The sequence below is a fragment of the Myotis brandtii genome, unplaced genomic scaffold (genome assembly GCF_000412655.1).
Source record: "Myotis brandtii unplaced genomic scaffold, ASM41265v1 scaffold343, whole genome shotgun sequence".
Lineage (NCBI taxonomy): Eukaryota > Metazoa > Chordata > Mammalia > Chiroptera > Vespertilionidae > Myotis > Myotis brandtii.
The window spans coordinates 3,159,588-3,185,181 of NW_005363209.1; the positions used below are offsets into that span (position 1 = coordinate 3,159,588).

The 25,594-nt window shown below is 35.6% G+C and overlaps 1 protein-coding gene across 1 annotated transcript in view; it reads right to left on the bottom strand.

The window, feature by feature from the left end:
- Positions 1-16,072: 16,072 nt before the first annotated feature.
- Positions 16,073-25,594, bottom strand: part of MANEA (mannosidase, endo-alpha) — a 33,538-nt gene continuing 24,016 nt past the window's right edge. Inside the window, exons 3-4 of the mRNA XM_005871477.2 lie at positions 17,899-17,975; positions 16,073-17,183 (exon numbers count right to left, since the gene is read on the bottom strand). Coding sequence (XP_005871539.1) covers positions 16,526-17,183; positions 17,899-17,975 — 735 coding nt within the window. The 3' untranslated portion in view covers positions 16,073-16,525. The remainder of the gene's footprint in view (positions 17,184-17,898; positions 17,976-25,594) is intronic.

Here is a 25,594-nt window from a genome sequence, read left to right on the forward strand (position 1 = left end):
AAGCTAGCACTTTATTATAAAACCTGATTTTCTAAGTTTTATAGCAAGACAGTAAATATTCCCTGAAACTAACATTAACCTACCCAACCATTTGCATTTTCTTTGTATAAATCGAGATGTGTGTGTGTGTGTGTGTGTGTGTATGTGTGTATGTGTGTGTGTGTGTTTCTGTATGTATGTGTTTGTTTGTTTTCCCCAATGATGAGGATGGTAAAAAGATAGAAAGTTTTATATTTTTGTTTTGTTTTTATTTCTTAGCCTCAGGTTGAAGTATTCTAGTATTATAATGATTGAACATTCTCATCAAGTTATTTTATTGCAACAAGTCGTTCAGGTTACACATCTCAATCAACATTTACTATATGAAAACCTTTCATGTTAAGACATCTCTACCATCATATGATTTGTGTGGGTTCTGGATAATCCAACTATTTCTTAGCAGTCTACTTGCAATGGAACTAAACTGGACCAGAACTCTGCTAAGGGCTAACAACAGTATTGACTGAGCCAGTCTAACTAAGTGTAAAGGCTCAAGGAGAACTTCAAAACACAGATGTCATTTACTTTTCATTTAACTTCCAGAACCTTGACCATGTCTACTCTCTTCTAAATCCATCTTTGCTAACTTTGAAGAAAATATTCTAAAAAATGTTTGTGACAATATGGATTGATTGTCAAAAGATCTATTTTTTTCCTGGCAGTCTGACCAGGTATAAGTCTTTTAACTTCTCTGGTATTTGGTTTATAATATGAGGGTTTTGATGAGATCAACTCTAAGGCCTAGTATCGCTTTAATATTCTGAGGCTGTGAGAGCTGAAATTTCAATGTCAAAAGGTCTGTGTCCAAATCTCAAGTCTACTCTGATACATTATCGACTTTCCAGTCAACCTTCCTGAGGTTAGGTTTCTCATCTGTGAAATGAGAGAGTATATGATCTACACAGGCTTTTCCAGGTATAACATTAAGGATTTCAGTTTACTAGGTCCATATATAGCAGCAGCAAAATAATAAAACCACAACTGATCGCATGTTGAATGTATGCGTTACGTTCTGCTCATTCTTCTATAATACCATTAAGTGATACAAAAATGTTCGTAAGGTGGAAAATGACAAGAACAATGAGAATTGAAGAAAAAACAATAGCAACAAAATTTGGAAGCTGGAAAGCAGAGGCACAAGGAGCTGCTGACTTGGTATAGCCAAGAAAACCGAGCCCTACGCCAACGGTGTAGAAGGCAGAGAAATAACTGCTTTATTTGTACTGTGGAGCCTTCCAAAGCCTCCAGAATTCACTTTAATAGATACTTCTGGAAATCAGTCAGAAAGTAGGGCTCTAAAGGCTGAGTGAGAACCTCTTTAAGGTGCTGGTAGACCTCCACATACCCTTCCCACTCTTGCAACTGAGCAGTGGTTCTTCCTCCAGCAAGTGATTGAAGTTTATGGATTGGGTCAAACTGAGGGTTTTGGGACTGGAGGCAGAAGATCAAGTTGGAAGTTGGGGTCCATAAAAAATGAGGGGGGTAAATAAAAGTGCACATACTGATCACAGAGTCCCCAAACATTCTTCTTCCTTTGCCCCCAGAATGCTAGCAGCCAGGCAGGAGCCTGAAAGGATCTTCTCCAAGTAGCCTGCATCAATCACAGGAAAGACCTAATGATGCTGACAGGATGTTTCTCAATTACTGGTTCAGATGAACATCCCACATTAAAAATACACAAGTCCCACCCAGATGTTTCTATCTGCTTTTTATTGTCCTCTCTGAAATATGAGTGGACAACCAAGGGTAATCTAGGGAATGCATTTAATATGAAAGACAAAGACAAAAATGAACACGAAAAGAGAATGAAAAGATAACTTGGCAAAGACAGAGACTAGACAATGATACACACAACAAATAACTTCAAAATGACTATTTTAACTCCTTCATGCTCAACTTTTATAAAAATTAAAAAAATCAAATTAAAAAATATTAAGGTGACAAAAGATTTGAAAAGGTGAGGGGGAAGTGTAGGGATTGAGGAATGCAGAGAGGAAGGGAGAGAGGAGAAGGAAAAGGGGGGTAGGAGAGGGAAGGGGAGCAGTGGCCACTCTCTGGGTAACTGGTGTAGTAAACTGAACCAAATTTCAATCAACCAGTGCCCCAAAAGAAAACTATAAGTTATGGATGAGTTCATTTCTTTTTAAAGGAAGAAATAAAAAAAATCAAGACAACCAGGCAGGTAAATTTCAGACTTTAGGAATATTCAAAGAAACTCCTAAAATAACTTATTTTTAAAAGCCTCTTTTGGTCATGGTTATTTGGACTCGTGGCCTCAGACTTCTGCTCAATTTGGTTAGCAGATTTCTGGCTGCAGTGACAGGAACATGCTGAATTCTTTCTTCCTTGCTTGTTTTGGAAGTGATCCAGAGGAAAGCCCCAAACAACCCTTTTGTATCTTTAAGAGGTCCTCTTGGGGGCCTGAAGGGGTAATCCGGTGGCTAGAGCCGCACATATCACTGATTTACTTCTTGTCATTGCCGGAACACTGTGGTGAGGATGTGGTGGAGGTGTGAAGTAGCAAGGATTGTGGCAGGTTTGTTGAGACAATAGTACAGTCAGCAGATGGAGAAGAGAGACTCACTTCATGGCCTGGACCCCAGTGGGGAGCATCGGGCTGTGCTCATGAAAGGAATTCCATGTGTGTACGTGGTCCCATGTGTTTGACCCTCTCTGTGGTATTATCTGGAGAAAGGCAGGAGCCCAGGCCCAGCCCATCACTCACCATCCTTCCTGCTACTCAGGCCTGCTCAGTGTCTTCAATCCACAGCCTACTGCCCATATTTCTCTCTACTTTATCAATGCCCGTTTTCCGTATTTCACCCCAGTGCTTGTCCAGGCCCAGGAGTCCCCAGCTCGGGGAGGAAGCTCTGCGTGAAGTAGCCCCTCTGCTTTGTGAAGGAGACTTGAAAGCAGCGGAAGAGGCAGGACTCAGCTATCTAGTATATTCTGTGAAAAAGAAAATCAAGATGCTTCCTGTGTTTGTTTCTCAGCCACTGCTTTTTTTTATTAGTATGCAGGAGGGGAACTATGCTCTCTTAAAACACTGATTTTTAATTGATGGGTTTTTGCGTCATATTTTTAGGTGTGGAAATACTATGTAACTGGATAGTCTGTCCCTGACGATCTCTTCTTGTTCCAATACTCCCTACGCACTTCACAGAGGTGGGAGAGATCAGATCGCCATACTTCAATAAAGGATCCTTCCTAAACTGCTAGTGCTAGTTTGAGAAACTGACATTCGAGAAGCCATGCTGTGTTTCCATGGAAACTACTTGCAGTTTTAAGGAAAACTATTAGAGCCAGATTTTAATCTCAAATGCAAGAAGCACAAAACTACACATTCTAAATGGAGACAAGGAATGAAGTAATGGAAGAAATGCTAATTTGAAGGCACAGAGTGATTGTTTTCTGCAAATTTAAAAGCCCATCCTAAAGTTGTACTTGTATGTATATAGTTTGCCATAATAGTACGATCAAGTTTGATTTTGTCAGAGGTGCAAGCACATTGAAAACGAAGCATTTTTAGTAGGAGACTCTCATCTTCATTTTTAGCCAGAATTTGAGAAAGCCATTTAAAAGGAAAAGCACTAAGAAGAGATGATTTTGTGATTATGCACAATGGGTTTGTACATGTTTGGCATTGACTCATCTCTGCAGAAGCTTAACACCATTGTTAGGCACTAAATGACAAATGGGCTGTGTATGACAAACTGAGAGGATGAGCAGGTGTGAGAGAAATACGTGAAACAAATTAAGACTGAGAATGAGTGAGTAGGATTCTTTTGTGATATTTATAATGAAAAAGAAAAGGGAGAAAAAAGAAAAGCTTTGTGATAGACTCAAAAACATTCATGGGTACATTGGCACATATAGAGTAAGTTGGAAGGAAGTAAAAGGTATTTCTAGCTAGGATAAAGAAAAAGGTCTTTAAAAGGTTTTTTGAAAGATCATTTTAATGTTTTCACCATCTGGAAAAGATCAAAGCTAACTAGAGGATTACTGATTAGGTAATGAATCTTACAAAATGTCCTAACTCATTATTTTACTCAGTGAAAATGTTGGAGTAGAAAATGTTCCACTGATGAAAATTTCTTAAAAGACTACTGTAGATAAATACAGCTATGATAGTTTACTGTTTTAAAATTTAGGTCGTTATTGTTTGTTTGTTTATTTGTTTTTTAGGTGAATCGTGATAGTCAGGGACAAGAATAATGGAAACAAGATCCCCTATTTCCCAGAAGAAAAAAAAATGAGACTATCTGAAATGTGGTAAGTTCATCAAAAGAACATAAACAGCTACAAATAAATTCTAGTTCAGAGGTGATGGATCTATTGCATAACAGCAAATTCTTCATCAACAAAAAATGTAATAGAAACCTGCCTTTTCTATAACTCAACAAATGATGATATTTTGGTATTTCTATGATTTGCTCCTCTGAGCTTGTTTCACGTACCCCATGAACTTGTCTGCAATCTGATATAGCATGGAGCTTGTGTTCCAGAAAGGAAGACAGGCTATAAAAAGAAAAAGCTATTATATTGTCTTCAGGTAAAAGAGCCTTGAAGAAAAGTAAAGTAGTGCAAAGGAATAGAGAGTGATATGGCTGCTGTTTATTTTATTTATTTATTTATTTAAAATATATTTTATTGATTTTTTTATAGAGAGGAAGAGAGAAGAATAGAGTTAGAAACATCGATGAGAGAGAAACATCGATCAGCTGTGAGAAACATCAATCAGCTGCCTCCTGCACACCCCCTACTGGGGATGTGCCTGCAACCAAGGTACATGCCCTTGACCGGAATTGAACCTGGGACCCTTCAGTCCTCAGGCCGACACTCTATCCACTGAGCAAAACCGGTTAGGCATGGCTGCGGTTTAAATAGCACACTGGGGAAGATGTTTGGAGACTTTTGGCCAGAGACATAAATGAAATGAGGGTAACAGTGATCTTTGCAAATAGATGTGAGGATCACTCTAGAAGAGGAAACAGCAAAGGAAAAGAAAGGAGGAACCTGAGGAACGCATCTGCACAGAGGTCTGTAGCAACAGCACAGAAGCCTGTGTGCCTAGGGGGAGCAAGCAAGAGAAGAATGAAGGAAGCAGGCCAGGGCAGAAGCAAGGGCTAGATCCTGCAGGCCTACGTGTGTACTATAAATACTTTTAATTTTATTCTTAGTGTTGAGGGAGTCATAGGATGGTTTTAGAAATGAAATATCATGATGTAACTTAACATATTAAGGATCACTCTACTTAACAAAAGGATAGACCGCAAGTTTCCAACAATAGAAAAAAGGTGAGAAGCTACAGCCAGGGAAGCAAAAGTGGTGGCTAGAATCAAAGTGGTCCTAGTGAGTGGAATGAGAAAGGTTGATATTGAGAACACACGTTGAAGGTAGAATAGGCAGTTTCTCAACAAAGGAATGAATGGATGTGGGATCTGAAATAAAAACAGGAATCAAGATCGATTCCAAGGATTTGGAACAGAAAGTATGCTGAAGCCACTTCCTCAGAAAGCAAATATTTGTGGAAGGAAAGAAATGAGTTCAATTTTGAAAAAGTTAAATTTTAGTTACCAATTAGAAATTCAAGTGCCAATTTGATATGAGCTTAGAGCTATAGATATAGTTTGAGAGTTACATGCTACAGATGATGTTTTAGAGGTTTTGTGCATGTCTATGAGACTCAAAGCCATGCCTACAAGACTGCCTAGGAAGGTAATGTGGATAGGGAAGAGAAGAGGTACAAGGCAGAGCCCAGAGCACCGTAACCTCCAGCAGTTAAGCAAGGCAGGAGGATGAAGCAAGGTAGACTGAAACAGCAGTCAGTGTTAGAAGGAAAGCCAGAAGTGGGCGATGTCACCAAAACTAAGGGAAGAGAGTGCTTCAGAGAGAACAGAATTTTTATCAGAAAGAGTTAAGAGACATTGGGCAAGCAGAAAAGAAACAATCAAAACAGATGTCATGTAAAGAAATTCTTTTGCTTCTAAATTGTGAACTCTTTGGGCATGAAAATAGTGCATTCATTTTATTTCATCATCTGCCTTTGGATTATTTAATCAAGTGCTTAGGGATCTTAATGACAACTCAAAGTCCCTTCACCTTTGTGGAATTGTTAGAAGATCCTGTCCACACTTTAGGGGCAGAGATTATATAAGGGCATGGCTCATTGGGTATCATCTTCAGTTGCTTCTACTTTCTTAAGTAGGAAGCAAGAACATTAATTGTTTAGACAGAGGAGGAAGAAGTGGAGGTTTGAGAAAATGGGAAAAAAAGAATGAAATATATATAAGAATGAGTGTACCTTTCGACTCTAAACAGTCTCTTCAAGATTTGTAGGGCTTCTCCAGTATGTGGTTTCCTAAGATAACTGCATAACAAACTCAATCCTCATACTTTAATCAATTATTAAATATTCTGGATGGCATTTGTGGGACTTGGTCATAAATAGTAAGAATAATTGATTCTACTATCTTAAAATTTATTTATTGGTGGTTTCTGAACCATTAAAAATACCCAAGAGACTTTAAAAGTAGGTTTTCTCTTACACTTGATATTGAAAAAATTTGTAAGAAATTTGAAAACATGTTACAGAAAAGCTGTAAGGTGTATGTGGGCCACTTAATCACTGAATATTTTGAGTATATTAGCCACTGATAATCTGCCTGTTTAAAATGACCACTGGTTGAACTCTAATGCTTTGAAGAACTAACTTTTTTTTTGAGTTATCAGGTCTTTGGAGAAATAAATTTTGAGGAGGTGTGGGAGGAATACATTTTATAAAATCTTACAGTGAAGCTCACAAGTTTTAAGTATGCTATTAAAAATCTGTAATGGATAGTTAAGGCAATTACCAGACTGTGAAATAAGCATGTGAGCTTGCCAAACAAGGATTTCAGTGTAGATTTTGTCTTTACTCAGTGATCTTAAAAGGGACAAGTTACAGTTAAAGATTGAATAGAAGAACCTGCCATTGTTGTTCCACAACTGGTTGTTGCTATTTACATTCTTTTGTTGAGCCTGTATCTTCAGCTGTTTAACAGGTATATGTTGAACACTTCTATTTCATGGTCAAGACAGGATCAGAGGCCGTAGACAACGATAACTGATTTGTCTGTTTTATTCTGTCTTTTCCCAGAATAAAATGAGTCTACAGCCTACTCTAGTTTATAAGCACACCTGGAAAACCTACAGGTTTGTGGTTATCTAGGACTAATATAGCAAATAGTGCTGTTATTTTTGGTAAAGAAAGTCAATTTTGTATAGTTTATTTCAACATAAATAAAATGTGAATTTTGAAAAAGACTTATTGGTCTATGAGGAATTAGGAATAATGCAGAAATGAGGTTAATATTCAGCAGCATATGCTTTTCTAAATCTTAATTGTTTGAAAAGCACGTCGATATGTAGTTTTAAAAAATTTCTAGTGCATGTTCTGTTTTAATAGCAGTGTTAAATTCAGCAAAACATTTAATGAAAAGAGCACAGGGATTATGCAAATAGCTCAGAATCTATGACTATTTCAAACATAATACTTGTTAGAATAAATGACTTATTAAAAGTCTGTTTAACTGGGATTCTTCCAGAATTTCTACCACTAAGACATTAAATCAACACCAATAGCCTCACTTTTAGGGAACAATATAGTTTTCCTTTGTTTGCTTTACAGAACTTGCCTGAAATTGACTTTGTGTGAAAGGCTCATTAACCAAAAAAACAACTTATGAAATAGAACTACAATTTTATTTTTAATGCTTTAGTTAATAAATATAACAGGAAATTACATATATATATCCCAATATTATTTGGCTACAACCATCAATCATGGAACATATCTACAATCTTCTTACAAGTAGTCTACGAGGAATCAAATAATGTTAAAAAATATTTATGAACAGAAACCTCTAAGTAACACACTGTTTTGTATATGCAGTGTTCATATGAATCTATGTTAAGTTCAACAAGCATTTAATTTGCCCCTACTGTGTCAGGCACAGGGGATATAAATGTGGAAAGGACATACTCACTAATTGAGGCCAGGCTTCAAAGCTACAGGAAATGCTACATTTCATTACAGTTAGTGTTGGGTCCATGACAACACTAAATCTAGCCCAGCTCAGTGGTTGAGTGTTGACCCATGCACCTGGAGGTCACCAGTGTGATTCCTGGTCAGGGCACATGGTTGGGTTGTAGGCTTGATCCCTGGTGGGGGATGTGCAGGAGGCAGCGATCACAATGTTGATGTTTTCTCTCATAAATGTTTCTTTCTCTCTCTCTCTCTCTCTCTCTCTCTCTCTCTCTGTCTCTCCTCTCTCTCTCTCTCCCCCTCTCTCTAAAAATTAATAAAAACATATTTTTTAAAAAGTATAAAAAAAAGATATTCCCTACCCTCAAGGTGCTTATAGCAGATATAAACATAATCATGTATAAAAGCTTATCTCAGTAAAAAATAGTAAGTGCTAGATGTGTACTCTGAGTGCCAAATCTGTGTGAGTGGGGGAAATACTTCTAGATAAATTGACCCTATAGTAAAATGACAGTTTGTTCAGGTCTATCTCTACTCAGCTGTGGGACACTGGCAACTTCCTCATGTACAGTTTCTTTAACTATAAAATAAATAAAGGCTCCCTCAGAATGTCCCACGTATATTACATAAAATAATATACAACACAACATGGTGCTTGATACACATTAGATACTTATTAGAAATATTATTTCCTTTTTACTTTTTTGTCCTACTCATCTCCTCTTTCTAGTAGGAGTAAACGGTTTTTGTAAAACCAACTAAAAAATAGGTTTATGCGTAGACATAATTGATATCAATGCAAAAGATATCACACACACACACACCTTCATGTGGTTATGAAATAAGTTGTGTTTGGTGACCCTTCTGAAATAAAATATTGCAGAAGAAAATTAAAAAAAAAAAAACCAGGAAATGAGACTATCACTGTAGGCATAGAACAGTAATGGGACATCTTATATGCCTTCTGAAGAAGTTTGTGCTTTATTCTGTAGGCAACTGGGAAAATGACCTTGACTCTGATTCTAGAGATTGATTTGAAATAGTCAATACTGTAGGTATAGAAACTAGTTGAAAATATGAAATGGGCCACATGAAAAATGATGATGAACTGGATATAGTCAGTGCAGATAGAGAATAGCATACATATTTAGGAGACATCTAGGGGGAAAGGAATCAGGACTTAATGTTTGATGGGATTCAGGCACGAAAGTGTGATAAGGCCACAAATGACCCCATGTTTCTGGTTGAGTGGTTGAATGATAATGTCCTGAATTGAGATAGGGAAGAGAGAATAAGGAAGATGAGCTATTCTACTACTGGAAGTGAAATAGTTGGTCATGTGGTAAAGATATGCTTAAATTTATAAGAAACTGCCACATGGTTTTTGAAAGGTGAAATATTTTATACCACTACCAGAAATAAGCTTTAGCATTGCTAGTCTTTTTAATTTTAGCCATTTTTATGACTGTTTAGTAAGTAGTACCACATTGTAGGTTTTTAAAACTATTAATATACAGAAATTTTTAATGTTTTGTGTGCATGTGTATTGGGTGTGTGAGGGATTGTATAGCTCTTTAAACTTGGCAAATGTAGTCAGGTAATCATTACCTTGATAAGGATATAGAAGATCCCTCCCCAAATTATCTTGTGCTGCTTTTTTTTGTAATCAACCCCATCCCCAACCCCTAAACCTTGGTGAGCACTAATCTATTCCTCTCTTAATGCCAAGGCAGCTATATTTTTTATTGAGAAATGTATTTATATCTTGTACTGTGGACATTACACAATGTGTAGATGATTAGATGTCTTTTCATCTTGTCCAATCAAAAGCTTAACTATCAGTATAGCAGTTTATTTGCCATAATATTCAGTTTGCATTTAATGCTGGGTTCAATAATTGTATTCCTATTCATGATCTACTTTTCACTGAGACTATGTTGTCACATGTTTTGTATTCTAACAAATCACTAACATCATTTTTGAAACAAAGTAGATAAGCAGGCCGCCAAAGGGTAGAAAGTAGGTTGCAGTAAAGGGGCTAGAATCAAACCGTTACTTTATTTTTTTTTTTCTTGCCAGGCTTCAAAATGGATTCAAATCTAATAAGCAACAGAATAAAAGCATCCCAGTTTCCCTCAGTGAATATAAATTAAGGCAAATCACTATTCAAAAGCCAAATTGGGAGGAATAATAGAGAAGATCGGCTGAGATATGAACCCAACTCTCCCTGTGGGGTGCTTTAATTTCTGATCTTGCATCAGGTCAGACCTGAGGAAAGCTATCACATAATCAGAACCCTCATGAATTCACTTTCACTGACTTGCCTTTTATTGTTACATACTTGGAATTTATCCAATAATCACCACAATGAATAGTCATATGAAATCCTCTTAAGTATTATAAAAGTTTGAAGATATTTTCATTAAAAGTTTTACATTCTCTCTACCAGAGGTCACAAATTAATGACCCATGAAATGAATCCAATCAGCAAAAAGTTTTTTAAAACTTTGCAATATTTTCCAACACGTTATAATTAGAAAAATTTACATAGATACACAAATATATATATACATGCTCATTTTAGTGACCCATAGCTACAAAGGGTGACATGGACAGGAGCTGACCAGCAACTACTCCTTGTAGGTGACAGTTACCCACTGTCCCTAGACTCTCTGGAAGAGTCTTAAATCTGATGCATTTATTTACAGTACCTGATAGGTTCCTGTAGGTTTTTGCATTTTGACCCCAGATATAATGCCTGTTTGAGAAATTTATTTTAAAACATACCAACAAAGTAAAGTTTGCATCACATATAAGGAGGTGCTTCTTTTCTGGCAATAAGAACAATATGATATCTTGTAGTAACTACTCAGAGGGTCAATACCAAATGTGTAGTCAGTCATATGAGCATTTAAAAAATTCCATCATTCATAATTTATATATTAATTTTGTAATTATTTTTTGTGGAAAAATACTTGAAGTCCTTTTTGAAAAGGGTCAGAGTGCACATATTCTAGTAAAATAAGACATTACCTAAACTCTAATTAAGAATGACTCAAGTTAAAAAAAAAAGTGAAATGAGAAAATGCATATTAAAAAGTATTTTATTTGGAGATTAAGTCTTTAACTATAAACACAATACTCATATGAAGAAAAATAAAATTTGAGCTCAGCTCCTATTCATATCATTGTCATTAAATATTTTTCGTACAAAATACCTAAAAAGAGCATAATTTTTAAGAATGCACTTTAATTAAATATAGCAACACAGCAAATTTTCAAGAATATAGCAGTTGAATTTTTACATGTAGTCAGAGATTCAACTGCATCATTTTAATAATAATGGCTTAATAGTCTGAAACATGGCTAATCTAAGTCTGGATAATTAACAAACGATATGTAGAACAGAAGTATTCAATAAGAATATGTTTAGTATATACAAACAAAAAATGGTGGCATGATATCCTAGGTGACTGTGCTCAAACGTAAAAATTGCTTAAGTTTACTGCATGCATTACAATTGAATTTCTTTCATATATTTTTCTATTTTGCATTTGCTATTTTCAAGATTAGGGTCAAGACCACTTATATTAGTTATCAAGTTAACATGGAGATATAGTGGTTTGATAATGGTTTTTGTAAAACCAACTAAAAAATACGTTTATGCGTAGACATAATTAATGTATTTATTTTCAATGTTATTGAGTAGCTGTAGTTTGTCACTTTTGTGTTGTTTACAATGATCTTTGCTCAGATTTCTATTCTATTCTTTCAAAAAGTCAAACACAAAAACACAAAAGGATACAATCATATACCATAAGTTGAATTATATATAGAATTATCTTACCATGGTACATCATTGCTTTGTGTCATGAAAGTTATTTCAATGGGGCTTTTTATCCAAAAAGCTTTTTATCGTTGTTTAAATATATTGTTAACTTGCATATAAATAGAAAACTTAAAATTCAGTATACATGATGCTTTTTAAAAAATGAAATCTAGAACATTCAATAGAAAAAGTGCTAGTTTAGAGTTTAGTAAACTTTAGATCTAAGACTATCTGATTAGGTCTGAAATTATTTTATTTTTAAAAAAATATTTTTATTGTTTTCAGAGAAGGAAGAGGGAGAGGTAGAATGAGAGAGAATCATTGATCAGCTGCCTCCTGCATGCCCTCTATTGTGGGTGGAGCCTGCAACCTGAGAATATGCCCTAACCAGGAATCCAACCATAACCTCTTGGTTCACAGGTCGATGCTCAACCACTGAACCATGCTGGTCGGGCTATTTTGTCTTTTGATGTCACCAATTAAATAGTAACCATATAACAACAAAAGCTAATCAGTTTGAAAAATGCTCCCTTCATTGATAGCTGGAATAAAACAGCACAGTTACTAAGTTTTTTTGATTTGGCTAAGAATAAATGAGTCTTCAATTAAGTCAAAGTAGTAACTGAATTTTCAAAAATAATAACCATATATCAGGCATACAATAACATTTAGCTTTTATGTAGATATATAACAAAGTCAGTATAAAATTTAATTTGAAGTACATTTTTAAAAAGAGGACTATCTGAGCCAAAACTTTTTTGCTTGCGGCTAGATCAATTTTTTTATTTTGAAATGGTAGATATTTATAAAAATAACTAAAAATTTGCTGGTTGTAAATAAAGTATTTAGCTCTTTACTATGAGACATGAGGGTGTTGACCTTAATTCAAAATTTAGGTATAGATTTTCAAACACTGTTTCTGTACGCACTATAGAGTTTAAGAGCAGTCGCAGGATTTAAATTAATTGATTAGTTTGAAAAAGCACAAGGTTATGAACTTGGTAGGTTTTTCAGGTGGCTTGTTACTTTTGCTGTTTGGGGGGGAAGATCAATTTCCTAAAGGATATCAGAGCTAATATATCATTATGCCCAAAGGATAAAATAACAAAGCACCTCCCAAATTAAAAGAGAAAGTTTTTTGTGTGTGTATAACTCAGATGCACAGATTTCAAAAGTATGTAAAATTAAACATATCTACTTTGTAAATGCTACATATCTCAAATAGAGAAATTATAGTGTGATTGAATATTACCTTTTCATTTGTTGATCAGACATTAAATAAAACAGCATAAATAGAAAATAAATTTTTATATCTGAGATATAACATATTTCATGTATGCTTTTATTAGATGAAAATTAACTACTCCATATAACAAAATAGTCATCTTTTAATTACATACTCTTTAAACAAAAAAATGTTAACATGCAACTTATATAAACAATAATAGCAGTTTTAACAGTACTTGTCCTTAAGGGGAGCAATGAAAGAAATATTTGGTTTCTACAGTCAAAACAATTGGATTACAACATAAAATAATTCAGTGGAATTCATGCATCATATATATTACGCTGCTTTTTCTTTTAACGGTTATTTTAGTTTATTGAATTAAAACCTATAGTTTTAAAATTAGGAAATCATTCTTTGCTCTTATTTACTTGTGAGCTAAACTGTTACTAGTCAAATGGTAAAGGCAGCTGTAATGAATACCTGAGAGTTTGAAAGCATTCCTCCCTAATAATAACACAACTATCAGAGATAATTCCTCCCAATAACTTTTATTTAAAAAAGGAGAAAAATATATTCATCCTTTATAATAAAAGGGTAATATGCAAATCGACCAAACAGCTGAACAACCATGGCTATGATGTGCACTGACCACCGGGGGCAGATGCTCAATGCAGGAGCTGCCCCCTGGTGGTTGGTGCACTCCCACAAGGGGAGTGCCTCTCAGCCACAAGCCAGGCTGACAGCGGTGAGCGCAGGGGCTGTGGCGGGAGCCTCTCCTGCCTCCATGGCAGTGCTAAGCATGTCCGATGGATTAGGCCCGCTCCCGTCAGTCGGACATCCCCCAAGGGCTCCCGGACTGCTAAAGGGCACAGGCCATGCTGAGGGACCCCACCCCCCCCCGCAGTGCACGAATGTTGTGCACCGGGCCTCTAGTATAATTATAAAGTATTAAACCACTATGTGATCACATTCCAAACATTCACAATGAAGTCAGAATCTGTCTTATCTTACATTGAAATCTGACTGCTTGTTACTGGCTAGTGGGGTAATGTGCTGGGAACCACACTGAAGGTCAGAGTTAAACTGTGCTGTAGTAGGTTATCTATTTCTGCCCTACGAGCAGGATAGGAAGTGGTGCTATCTGTGTTGAGGATATACTGAACATGTTTATACAATCTCCCTTAATCTTAGAACTATTTTATAAAATTAATTTCCTACCATAATGAATTCAAATATACAATATAAGCAATGACAAAAATTCCTCTGTAGTAGCTATTTCTCTAACCAATCTTTAATAAAACGTGGTATGTTATAAAATATTATTAGGTATGACATGTTTAGAGTTTATATCCATAATATATAGTGGCTAAGTGGATATAAGAAAAAAAAAATCCACAGGTTATATCTATGAGTATTCATTCCTATGAAGATGCTTGGTTATATCAATCATATAGTGATTTTTTCTTGTGATTTCCTATAGAAAGTAGATTATTACTATTGTGATAATTTCCTGTGGCCTGATCATTTTTTGAGGAATGGCAAATTCTAAGTTATAAAAATGTTCTTTTACTTCAAAACCACTGGTTAAAAATAAAATTTCATCCTATGATGGGCTATTTTATGATAAATTACACTGCTAATTTGTTTCAGACTCTCTTTATACTTTAAAGATTTATATGCATTATTGTTTAGTATTACCCTATTGCTTCTCTTCAATAAATAATATTCATGTAGTAACATATATATTAGACTTTTTACTACAGTTCTAGTTACACATATTAACTATAATAACATAATATATTTTATTCTCTAGTTTTTAAAGTAAGGAAATTCATTTTTAGCATACAGGTGATTAATTTATCATAATATGATAAACTGACCACAAGTATTTAACCTGATAGGAACCATAAAAGTACATATAATTGGAATACTATTAACAATAACTTAAAATATTGTCTTTGAAACAAAAATATTTCTATCAAGTCTTAATCAAATGTCAAACTTCAGAAATGAATTTAAGATATAAAGAAATTTTCATTTCAACGTCTCTAAAAAACTAAAATAAGCTAAGTAAATGTTCTCAATTACTTTTGGTAAAAGTAGCTTAATATCATAAAAGGAGCAATCTAAAAGTAGTATCAACTTTTTTCTTATCTAACAGTTGGTTTCTGATTAAATTGAAAAATATGAATAATAGAATAAGAAGTTAAAGACTAAAACATTATCTCTAAAAATGATAACATTTTGGACATTATATCTATACTATATAATAAAAGCCTAATATGCTAAGTGTCTGGTCATCCATTCAACCAATCAAAGAGTAATATACTAATGATATGCTAAGACCACTCAACCGCTCACTATGACGTGCAATGACCAAGGGGCAGACACTCCAACCAGCAGGTTAGCTTGCTGCTGGGGTCTGGCCAATTGGGACTGAGAAAGATGAGCTGGACACGTCCTGGAGCCCTCCCGCAGTCTCTCCCCAGCTGGCCAACCTCCCACGTCCAGCCCTGATCATGCACCAGTGGCATCCCTCAGCCTGGCCTGCGCCCTCTCGCAATCCGGGGCCCTCAGGGGATGTCGGAGAGCCAATTTCGGCCCGATCCCGAAGACCAGGCTGAGTGACCCCACTGGTGCATGAATTCGTGCACCAGGCCTCTAGTATATAATAACTGTGAAAGAACTATGTTTTTTTATTTGAGAAGCAATCATTAACTTTTGTAAAAGAATTTTCTATAGCTTCTAAAATCTAGAATTCAGCTTTATAAAGCAGAAACATTACACATGCAAAACACCTAGCATGTTCTAGGTAACCAAAAATCTGCAAATGATGATACATATTGTGCTGCAGAAAGTAGGCCTTCTGAATGCAATATGGTTCATAGTAAAGTTTAAGATATGTGATTTTATTTTTGTAAGAATTATTATTAAAGAGTTATCCAGAATCTAAACACTAATACCATAAAGTTTATTGAATCATTGAAAAAACATAGAGATGAAACAAGTACATTAACAAATACATAATCCTATTTCTTTGGGCCCAGAATACAGTAGGAAAGAAAGAACTGTGTGCTAATTATTTTATGTAATAAGCATTTATCTGTTGTAAAATAAAAATTAAACTGCTATAAAAGCAGGATTTCAATTTTAGTCAGAAATTTAGCAGATGATGGCATAGGGAATGTTTTTGCACAATTTTCTCTCAGGCATTTTCTCAGTACAGCATTGTGAACGGTGGCGATGATAACATTACTACCTTTAAAAAAGTACAAATTATTTTTATAAAAGATAAATAGTAACAATGCATATTGATTTTGACAGTTTTCTTTCCGTAACTCAAAACAATAGGCATTTACTGAAATTAGGTGTTTTCTATAATTATTAAACGTTAAATAGTGCATTAAGAAACAGGCAGCTGGTGCTCTAATGCATAAGTTGATCTTTCCTTACTGTATTTTTCAGACCACTTGCGAGTTAGTTCCAGATAAAGACTTGGTTTATGAGGCCGGTAATCCAGGTATACTCTTTTACTGGTTCGTTTGGGCACAGCTTTTTCAATCTGAGTTCCTTCATGCCACTCATTGAAAGAGGTGATAGAAATTACACTAGGGTGAGCTTGGAGTGCCAAATTCAGAGCAGTTTCATAATACTTCCCATTGATTCGGTTCCGAGTGTTTTGAGTGTTCCATGGACGGATGCTGATATCTATGTATCCTGGGCCCACACTTGGGATAAATAGTAGTTGGAAGTGATCACAAAATAATTTTATTTTAGCCCAATTCTCATATGATGAGCCATAAGTAAAGCCATTTGTGGCAAAATACGTGTAAATTCCATTAAAACCACTTTGAAGGATATCATATTTATGCTTGTCTTCTACTAGAAGTGCAATAAACAATGCATCATAAGGAGAGTTGCGAATGCTCTGAGACCCTGAGGTGGTTAACAGATTGGCCCATTGTTCAGGCTCTGTAATATAGGAATCATAGACATAAAACATAGGAAGAAAATTGCCGGTCTTAGTCTTGTACCTGTAAAAGGCCGGATGATTTCCATATCTAGAATACAAACATAGATAAAAGTGAAATAAATATTCACATTTCATTTGCCATAGATAATAATTATGTATGAAAATCAAGGTAATCAGAGTTTATACACATTGTTCACCTTCTTTGGGGAGTCAGGTATGTAAGTGTAATTATTAAAAATGCATTTTAATTTTATTGATTAGGGAAGGAAATACTAGATATCAAGACATTACCAAACAAGAAATTAATTCTTATGCTGAGGTCTACAAATGATGACGAACACCATGAAAAGCCCATTTTCTACATGAATATATAGACTGCTTTTTTTGTATCAATAGTACATGGCCATCTGTTGCTGACAAGCTTCTTTGTTAGAGTATGGCATCTGTCAGACTATTATCAGTAGTACTCATGAACCGAGTGAAACTGAATAAATTCTTATAATCAGACTAAGTATAAATGAAAATATTAGATGTTGGGTCCACCGTTACAAAAGCAGTTCACACTTCATAATCTGAACCTTCTTTTAAAAAGATAAAACTCTATATCCATAAGATTTAAAGAATAATATAATTTTAAAATATCAGTATGAAGAAATCATAAATAGCATAAAACATATGTAAAATACTAAAGAGAAATCTTTAATTATTCATATAGAAAGTGAACTGTAAGGAACCTCAACTGTTCCTCAAAATGACTTCAATATTCACTACAAAATTAATTTATAAACACAGGAGAAACTCACTTGTCTATAATGTATTTGACATTTCGGTACATGTTTTGAACATCTCGATTGCTATATGGTTCAATGTGAAAAGCGACCTAAAACAAAAATATTGATTAAAGAAAAAATCATCTATGATGTAAATATAAAAGTATATCCTATGTTTTAAATTAATCCCATGATTTAATAACCTTAATTTAAAAAATGAATAGTTATTGAACATAGAAGTTACCTGAGAATTTTAATAATATTAAGAGCTTTTTCTATTAAATAATATGCTAAGTATTTTATACACTTTACCTCAGTTAATTCTGACAATGCTATAAGGTAGTTACAATTAATATCTTCATTTTCTAAGGGAAGCAGATTTAAGAAAGGTGTTGTAACCAGTCACACCCAGCCAGCTGGAGGCATTGAGGGCGATCTGACTTCAGAGCCCAAATGTTCAACCACTGTGGAATACTTCTTCCTGTATGTTAATTCCTGATAAAGAATAAATAGGGAGGGCTTGGCTGGGTAGTTCAGTTGGTTAGAGCATCATCCAAATACACAAATGCTGTGGGTTGGATCCCAGGTCAGGGCACATACAAGAATCACCCAATAAATGCATAAGTAAGTAGAAAAACAAATTGAAGTTTCTCTCTCTCAAATCAATAAATAAAAATTTAAAGAAGTAATAAATCGGGATATATTCTATATTCAGACATAACTATTTTTTAAGAAAGGTACAATAACAACAACAAAAAGAACCCCAAAGCAAGCAAACTATAATGAAGAAAAATCTGGATTCTTTTTTTCAGATGTGATCATATGTGTACACTTAAATGGAGTCAACAGCAAATGCCTTTAAATGAAAAATTCTTCTATATAACTAAAACAGAATTTTACAAAATAATGTAAATTTAATTTATACTATTAACATTCACTTGTACTATAAAGGGCAATAATTTTCAGAATGCTCATTATTATTGACATGGTTTATATATATATCTCTACTGTAATAGTAGAAGCAGTAACCAAAAGTATTTTTAAGATACTATGCACAGAAGACTCCATTTTTTTAAATTGAAGTAACATTAATAACATAAAAATTTCAGGTGTTCAACATTATAATTCAACATCTGTTATGTGCTCCCCACAAAAAGTTGAGTTTCCAATTTCACCACACATTTGACCCCACTTTGCCCTACCCTTACCACCTTCCCCTCTGGTAACATCAATCTGTTGTCTGAATATATGAGTTTTTGTTTTGTTTTTATCCTTCATGACTGTAGTCATATTCTTTGTCTTTTTCTCTTATTTTACTTAGTATCATACTCTCGAGATCCACCCATGTCATCACCAACGGCAATATTCATCTTTTTATGGCTGAGTAATATTCCAGTGTGTATATTTACCTCATCTGTTGATAGACACTTCTTTCCATATCTTGGCTATTGTAAATAATATTGCAATGAACATAGGGGTGCATATATCTTTTCAAATTAGTGTTTTCATTTCAGATGAATACCGAAAAGCGGAATTGCTGAATTATTTGGTAGTTCTACTCCTTATGTAAAAAAACTTCATACTGTTTGCCATAGTGGCTGCCCCAACTTACATTACCACCAGCAGTGTACCAGGGTTCCCTTTCCTCCATATCCTCTCTAATATTTGTTATTTCTTGTCTTTTTAGTTACAGCCCTTCTAACTCGTGTTAGGTGACATCTCATTGTGGTTTTGATTTGCACTTTCCTAATTGGCGAAGTTGAACATCTCTTCATGTGCCTGTTGGCCATCTGAATGTCTTCCCTGAAAAAATGTCTATTCAAACCCTCTGCTCAATCTTTAAGGTGTTTTTTGTTGTTGTGGTGGTGGTGGTGGTGCTGGTATGAGATTTTATTTGTATATTAACCCCTTCTCTCATTTGATTGGTTGCTTTATTGACAGTTTCCTTTGCAGCACAAAAGCTTTTCAGTTTGATGTAGTGCTATTTGTTTTTATTTCCCATGCCTTTGGAGTCAAATTCACACAAAAACATCACCACGACTAATGTCCATTAAGTTTAGTGCCTACTTTTCTTCTAGGTATTTTATTGTCTCAAGATCTTACATACAAGTCTTTAATCCATTTTAAGATAAATTTTATGTATGGTGAAAGATATTGGTCTAATTTCATTTTTTTGCACATGGTTCAGTTTTCCCAGTACCACTTATGGAAAAGACTTTCTCCATTGTATATTCTTGTCCTCTTTGTTACAAATTAGTTGTCCTTATATTTGTGGGTCTATTTCTCTGCTCTCAACTCTTTTCCATTAGTATATAGGTCTGTCTTTCTCCCAACACCATGCTGTTTAAATAGAGCATTGTAGTATAGTTTGAAATTAGAGAGTGTGACGCCTCATACTTTGTTCTTTTTTTCCTGAGGATTGCTTTGGCTATTTTGGGTCTTTTGTGGTTCCATAAAAATTTTAGGATATTTTGTTCAATTTCCGTGAAAAATGCCATTGGGATTTTAATAGGGATTGCATGGAATCTGTAGATTGCTTTAGGTAATATGGGAATTTAGCAATGTTAGTCTATTCCTCCAATCCATGAATGGAGCCTATCTTTCCACTTTGGGTCTTCTTCAATTTGTTTCAACAATGGTTTGTAGTGTTCAGTGTGCAGGTCTTTCCTCTCCTGTGTTAAGTTTATTGCTAGGTATTTTTCTCTTTCAGATACTTCATTGTTAGTATATGAAAATGTAACAGATTTTTGTATATTGATTTTGTACATTGCCACATTACTGTATTCACTTACTATTCCTAATAGTCTTTTTGAGGTGAAGTCTTTAAGGTTTTCTCTATATAAAACCATGCCATATGCAAATAGTGATGGTTTTACTTCTCTTTCCAATCTGGATGCCTTTTCTTTATTTTCCTTACATAATTGCTCTGTCTAGGACTGACAGTACTATCCTATATAATAAAGAGGTAATATGCAAATTAACACCCACACCCTCACAAGATGGCTGCCTACAACCAGGCCTGCAGGGGGGGTTAATGACTGAACAGCAGGCTGCGTGGGGCGACCAGGCAGGCAGGGGGGCAGTGAGGGGAGACCAGGCAGGCAGGCAGGTGAGCGATTAGGAGCCAGTGGTCCAGGATTGTGAGAGGGATGTCCGACTGACGGTTTAGGCCCGATCCTCGGGCCTAAACTAGCAGTGAGACATCCCCTGAGGGGTCCCGGATTGGAGAGGGTGCAGGCTGCGCTAAGGACCCCAAATCTCCGTGCACGAATTTCATGCACCAGGCCTCTAGTGTTGAGAGTGGTGAGAGTGGGCATCCGTCTTATTGGTGATCTTACAGAAAAAGCTTTCAATTTTTCATCACTAAGTATAATGTTAACTGTAGGTTTGTCATATATAGCCTTTATTATGCTACAGTACTTTCCTATATACCCAGCACAGATCACTGGAGTGAGGGGACGGGAGATATGATTTAGGATACAGTGGAGGCTGTCAGGAAAACTCTTCCAGCACCATTGAAACATTGAAAAGCACTAATTTATCTGCTGAAAGTGACCTCTCCCATAGGAAAAAAGGAAAGCAGTGTTATTCCCAGCTAGTTGGCACCCAGCTGGAGAAATCAAGTCTTTCTTGTAGCACTTAGAATAGTATGGTGAAAGCTCTATAACTCTGGGTGGGGGTAAGGCATTGGGAAAGAGGCAGATAAGTATTTCAAATGGTGTTAAAGGGATTGTGTTCAGCAGGAAGTCCTAACTGGAGCTGCTGGGTGTACCACCCTGTGTGCACCCTCTGGGTCTGCAGGCACCCCCAATGCACTCAGTGCTAAACCCACACCTCTCCCCACCCTATGTCAGCTCCTTGTGTGGGCTGACAAGTACCACTGCGAGAGCAAGCTCCAGTGGACAGAGAACATGATCAGGAAGCACAGAGTTGAGTATAGTGCCACCTTATTTAAAACAAAAGAGGTTTCTAATACTCAGCCTGGTGATTTTTAAAAACCAGAAGAAGCACAAAAGCTTAAACTTTTGCACAAAAGAGGGAGCAATAGGAGTGGAGCAGTACACCTTCACAAGTGTTGGGGAGACAAGAGACTTGGTTGGAAAGTTGTAAGGAGGACATTCTGAGAAAAGGGAAGTGTGTGAAGGCTGCCTGCCCTATCAGAATTCCGACTTAGGGGAGACTTAGGGGAGTGTTGAAGGCGGCACCCCTAATTATTCCTTGACCTTTCCAAACAAGTCTGTGCATATGCAGACCCCCGGGTGTTTAGCGGAATCCTTATGCTTAATCTGTGGATGCCCTTGCCTAGAGGATAATGTAAACACATGTGTCCTCCCAAGATTACTCACCCTACTGATTGTATCTAAAGATAAAAATTCCAATAATGAGGCAGGCAATCGAGGCTGCCTGGCTTCTTCAGCGGGGCTGTCCCTTAGTCCTCTCCCCCACAGTGAAACTGTGTCGGAGTAATTTGTTCATCCGACGCTCAGGGGCTGCTGGTCAGCCCCAGCACACAAATACAGATAAAAACTCAGGTAATAACAGCACCTCATCTGCTGAAGGAAATGAGAAAAGAGTCAAGAAGGTATCTACTGCAGCAAAGCATATCTGCAAGGAATATGAAACTTCAAGGAAATATGGCATCAAAAAAAGAAAATTATATTCTCTAGCAATCAAGCTCAAAGGTACAGAAATTTGTAATCTAACAGCTAAAATTTCAAAATAGCTACTCTGAAGAAACTCAGTTATAAGAAAACTCAGACAATTCAGTGAAATCAGGAATAAAATTAGGAACAAAATGAGTTCTTTACCAAAGGAAATAAAATTATAAAAGAGAACCAAACAGAAACTCTGGAACAGGAAATAAAATAAAAGAGAACCAAACAGAAACTCTGGAACTGTAAAGTCAATGAATGAAATTAAGAATGCAATATAGAACCTATGTAGCAGCACAGATTATATGGAAAAAAGAATAATTAATTTAGAGAATAGGAATTTTGAAGTAACACAGAAGAGAAGAGGAAACATAGTTTTAAACAGAGCAAAGACAGTCTCCATGAGTTATTGTTATTCATAAAAACAACATATAGAATAATCAGGATTCCAGGACAAACGGGCACAGAGTTTATTTAAAAAGTAGTTGAGAACTTCTCAAACCCGAGGAAAGACCTGGACATACAAGTCTACAAAGCTAATAGATCATTCTGTAATCTTAATTCAGAAAGACCTTCTCCAAGACATAACTGTCACAAATCAGTGATAAAGAATCTTAAAGGCAGCCAGGTTAAAAAATATAATTTAACTTACAAAAGAATCCCCATTAGGCTATTGGTGATTTCTCAGCAGAAACTACAGGTCAGGAGAGAGTAGAATGACATACTCAAAGTGCTGAAAGATTAAAATGGCCAGCCAAGAATACTTTATCCGGAAAACTCATCCTTACAATAAGATCTGAAGTAGTTCACTACCACTAGACCTGCATTGCAAGAAATGCTGAAAGGAGTTCTTCCTGCTGAAATAAAAACATACAAAAGAATACAACACACTAGTAAAGGTAAATGTAGAGTCTGATTTTAAAAACTCTTCAACAAATGGTTGGGAAAACTACATAACTACATGCAGAAAAATGTAATTGCACTCCTATGTTAAACCAATCACAAAAGTTGACTTGAAATGGATTGAAGACTTAAACATAAAATCTGATACCATAAAACTCCTAAAAGTAAACATAGGAAATTATCTCTCTGACATGGAACTGGGCAATAATTTTTTTGGATATGACATCAAAAGTACAAGCAAAAGCAAAAATCAGAAAGTGGGACTACATCACACTAAAAAGCTTATGTACAATAAAAGAACAATCAACAAAATGAAAATACCACCTACTGAATGAGAGAAAATAGTTGCAAGTCATATTTCAGAGAAGGGGTTTATACCTAAAATATATAAAGAACTCAATAACAAAAAATGCAACTCAATAACAAAAAATCAATTAAAAATGGGCAGAGGAACTGAATAGACTTTTTTTGCAAAGAAAATATTCAAATGCCTAACAGATACATGAAAAAGTGCTCAACATCACTAATCACCATGGAATTGCAAATTTAAACTATAATGTGATATCATCTGTTAAAATTGCTATTACATAAAGACAAGAGATAAGAGCTGGAGGAGGATGTAGAGAAAAGGAAACCCTTGTACACTGTTGGTAGGAATGTAAATTGTTACATCCACTATGGAAAAAGTATCAAGGTCCCACCCCCCAAAAAAAATTTAAAAATAGAGATACCATATGATCCAGCAATTCAATTATATGTATTTATCCAAAGTAAATGAAAACAGGATATTTAAGAGACATATGCATTTCTGTGTTCACTGAAGCATTATTCATCTTAGGGAAGATATGGAAACAGCCTAAGAATCCATCAAATGGTGAATGGATAAAGAAGTTTCATATATATATGGAGAGAGAGAAAAGAGAGAGACCTAAAGACAATTCAGTGAAATCAGGAATAAAATTAGGAACAAAATGAGTTCTTTACCAAAGGAAATAAAATTATAAAAGAGAACCAAACAGAAACTCTGGAACTGTAAAGTCAATGAATGAAATTAAGAATGCAATATAGAACCTATGTAGCAGGGCAGATTATATGGAAAAAAGAATAATTAATTTAGAGAATAGGAATTTTGAAGTAACACAGAAGAGAAGAGGAAACATAGTTTTAAACAGAGCAAAGACAGTCTCCATGAGTTATTGTTATTCATAAAAACAACATATAGAATAATCAGGATTCCAGGACAAACGGGCACAGAGTTTATTTAAAAAGTAGTTGAGAACTTCTCAAACCCGAGGAAAGACCTGGACATACAAGTCTACAAAGCTAATAGATCATTCTGTAATCTTAATTCAGAAAGACCTTCTCCAAGACATAACTGTCACAAATCAGTGATAAAGAATCTTAAAGGCAGCCAGGTTAAAAAATATAATTTAACTTACAAAAGAATCCCCATTAGGCTATTGGTGATTTCTCAGCAGAAACTACAGGTCAGGAGAGAGTAGAATGACATACTCAAAGTGCTGAAAGATTAAAATGGCCAGCCAAGAATACTTTATCCGGAAAACTCATCCTTACAATAAGATCTGAAGTAGTTCACTACCACTAGACCTGCATTGCAAGAAATGCTGAAAGGAGTTCTTCCTGCTGAAATAAAAACATACAAAAGAATACAACACACTAGTACAGGTGAAAAATGTACAGCCAGACTTAGAAAACTGTATGTCTAAAGATTAAAGGAAAAGAAAAATATAACTACAGTTATTATACATAACAAAAAAGTAAATTGTGATATCAGTAATATAAAAGGTAACAATAAAAGGTTATCTACTAGTATCTATACTAATAAAAGGGTAATATGCAAATTGGTCACCATGCCCTAACAGTCACAACTGGATAGGCTAATTAGTCACAACCACTATGCAAATTGACCATCACTCTAACACACAAGATGGCTGCCCCCATGCGGTCAAAGATGGCCACCACAAGATGGCCTGCAGGGGAGGGCAGTTGTGGGCGATCAGGCCAGCAGGGGAGGGCAGTTGGGGGGGAGGACCGGGCCTCAGGGGAACAGTTAAGTGTCGGTCAGGCTGGCAGGGGAGTGGTTAGGGGGTGGTCAGGCTGGCAGGCAGAAGCAGTTAGGGGCAATCAGGCAGGCAGGCAGGCAGGCAAGCGGT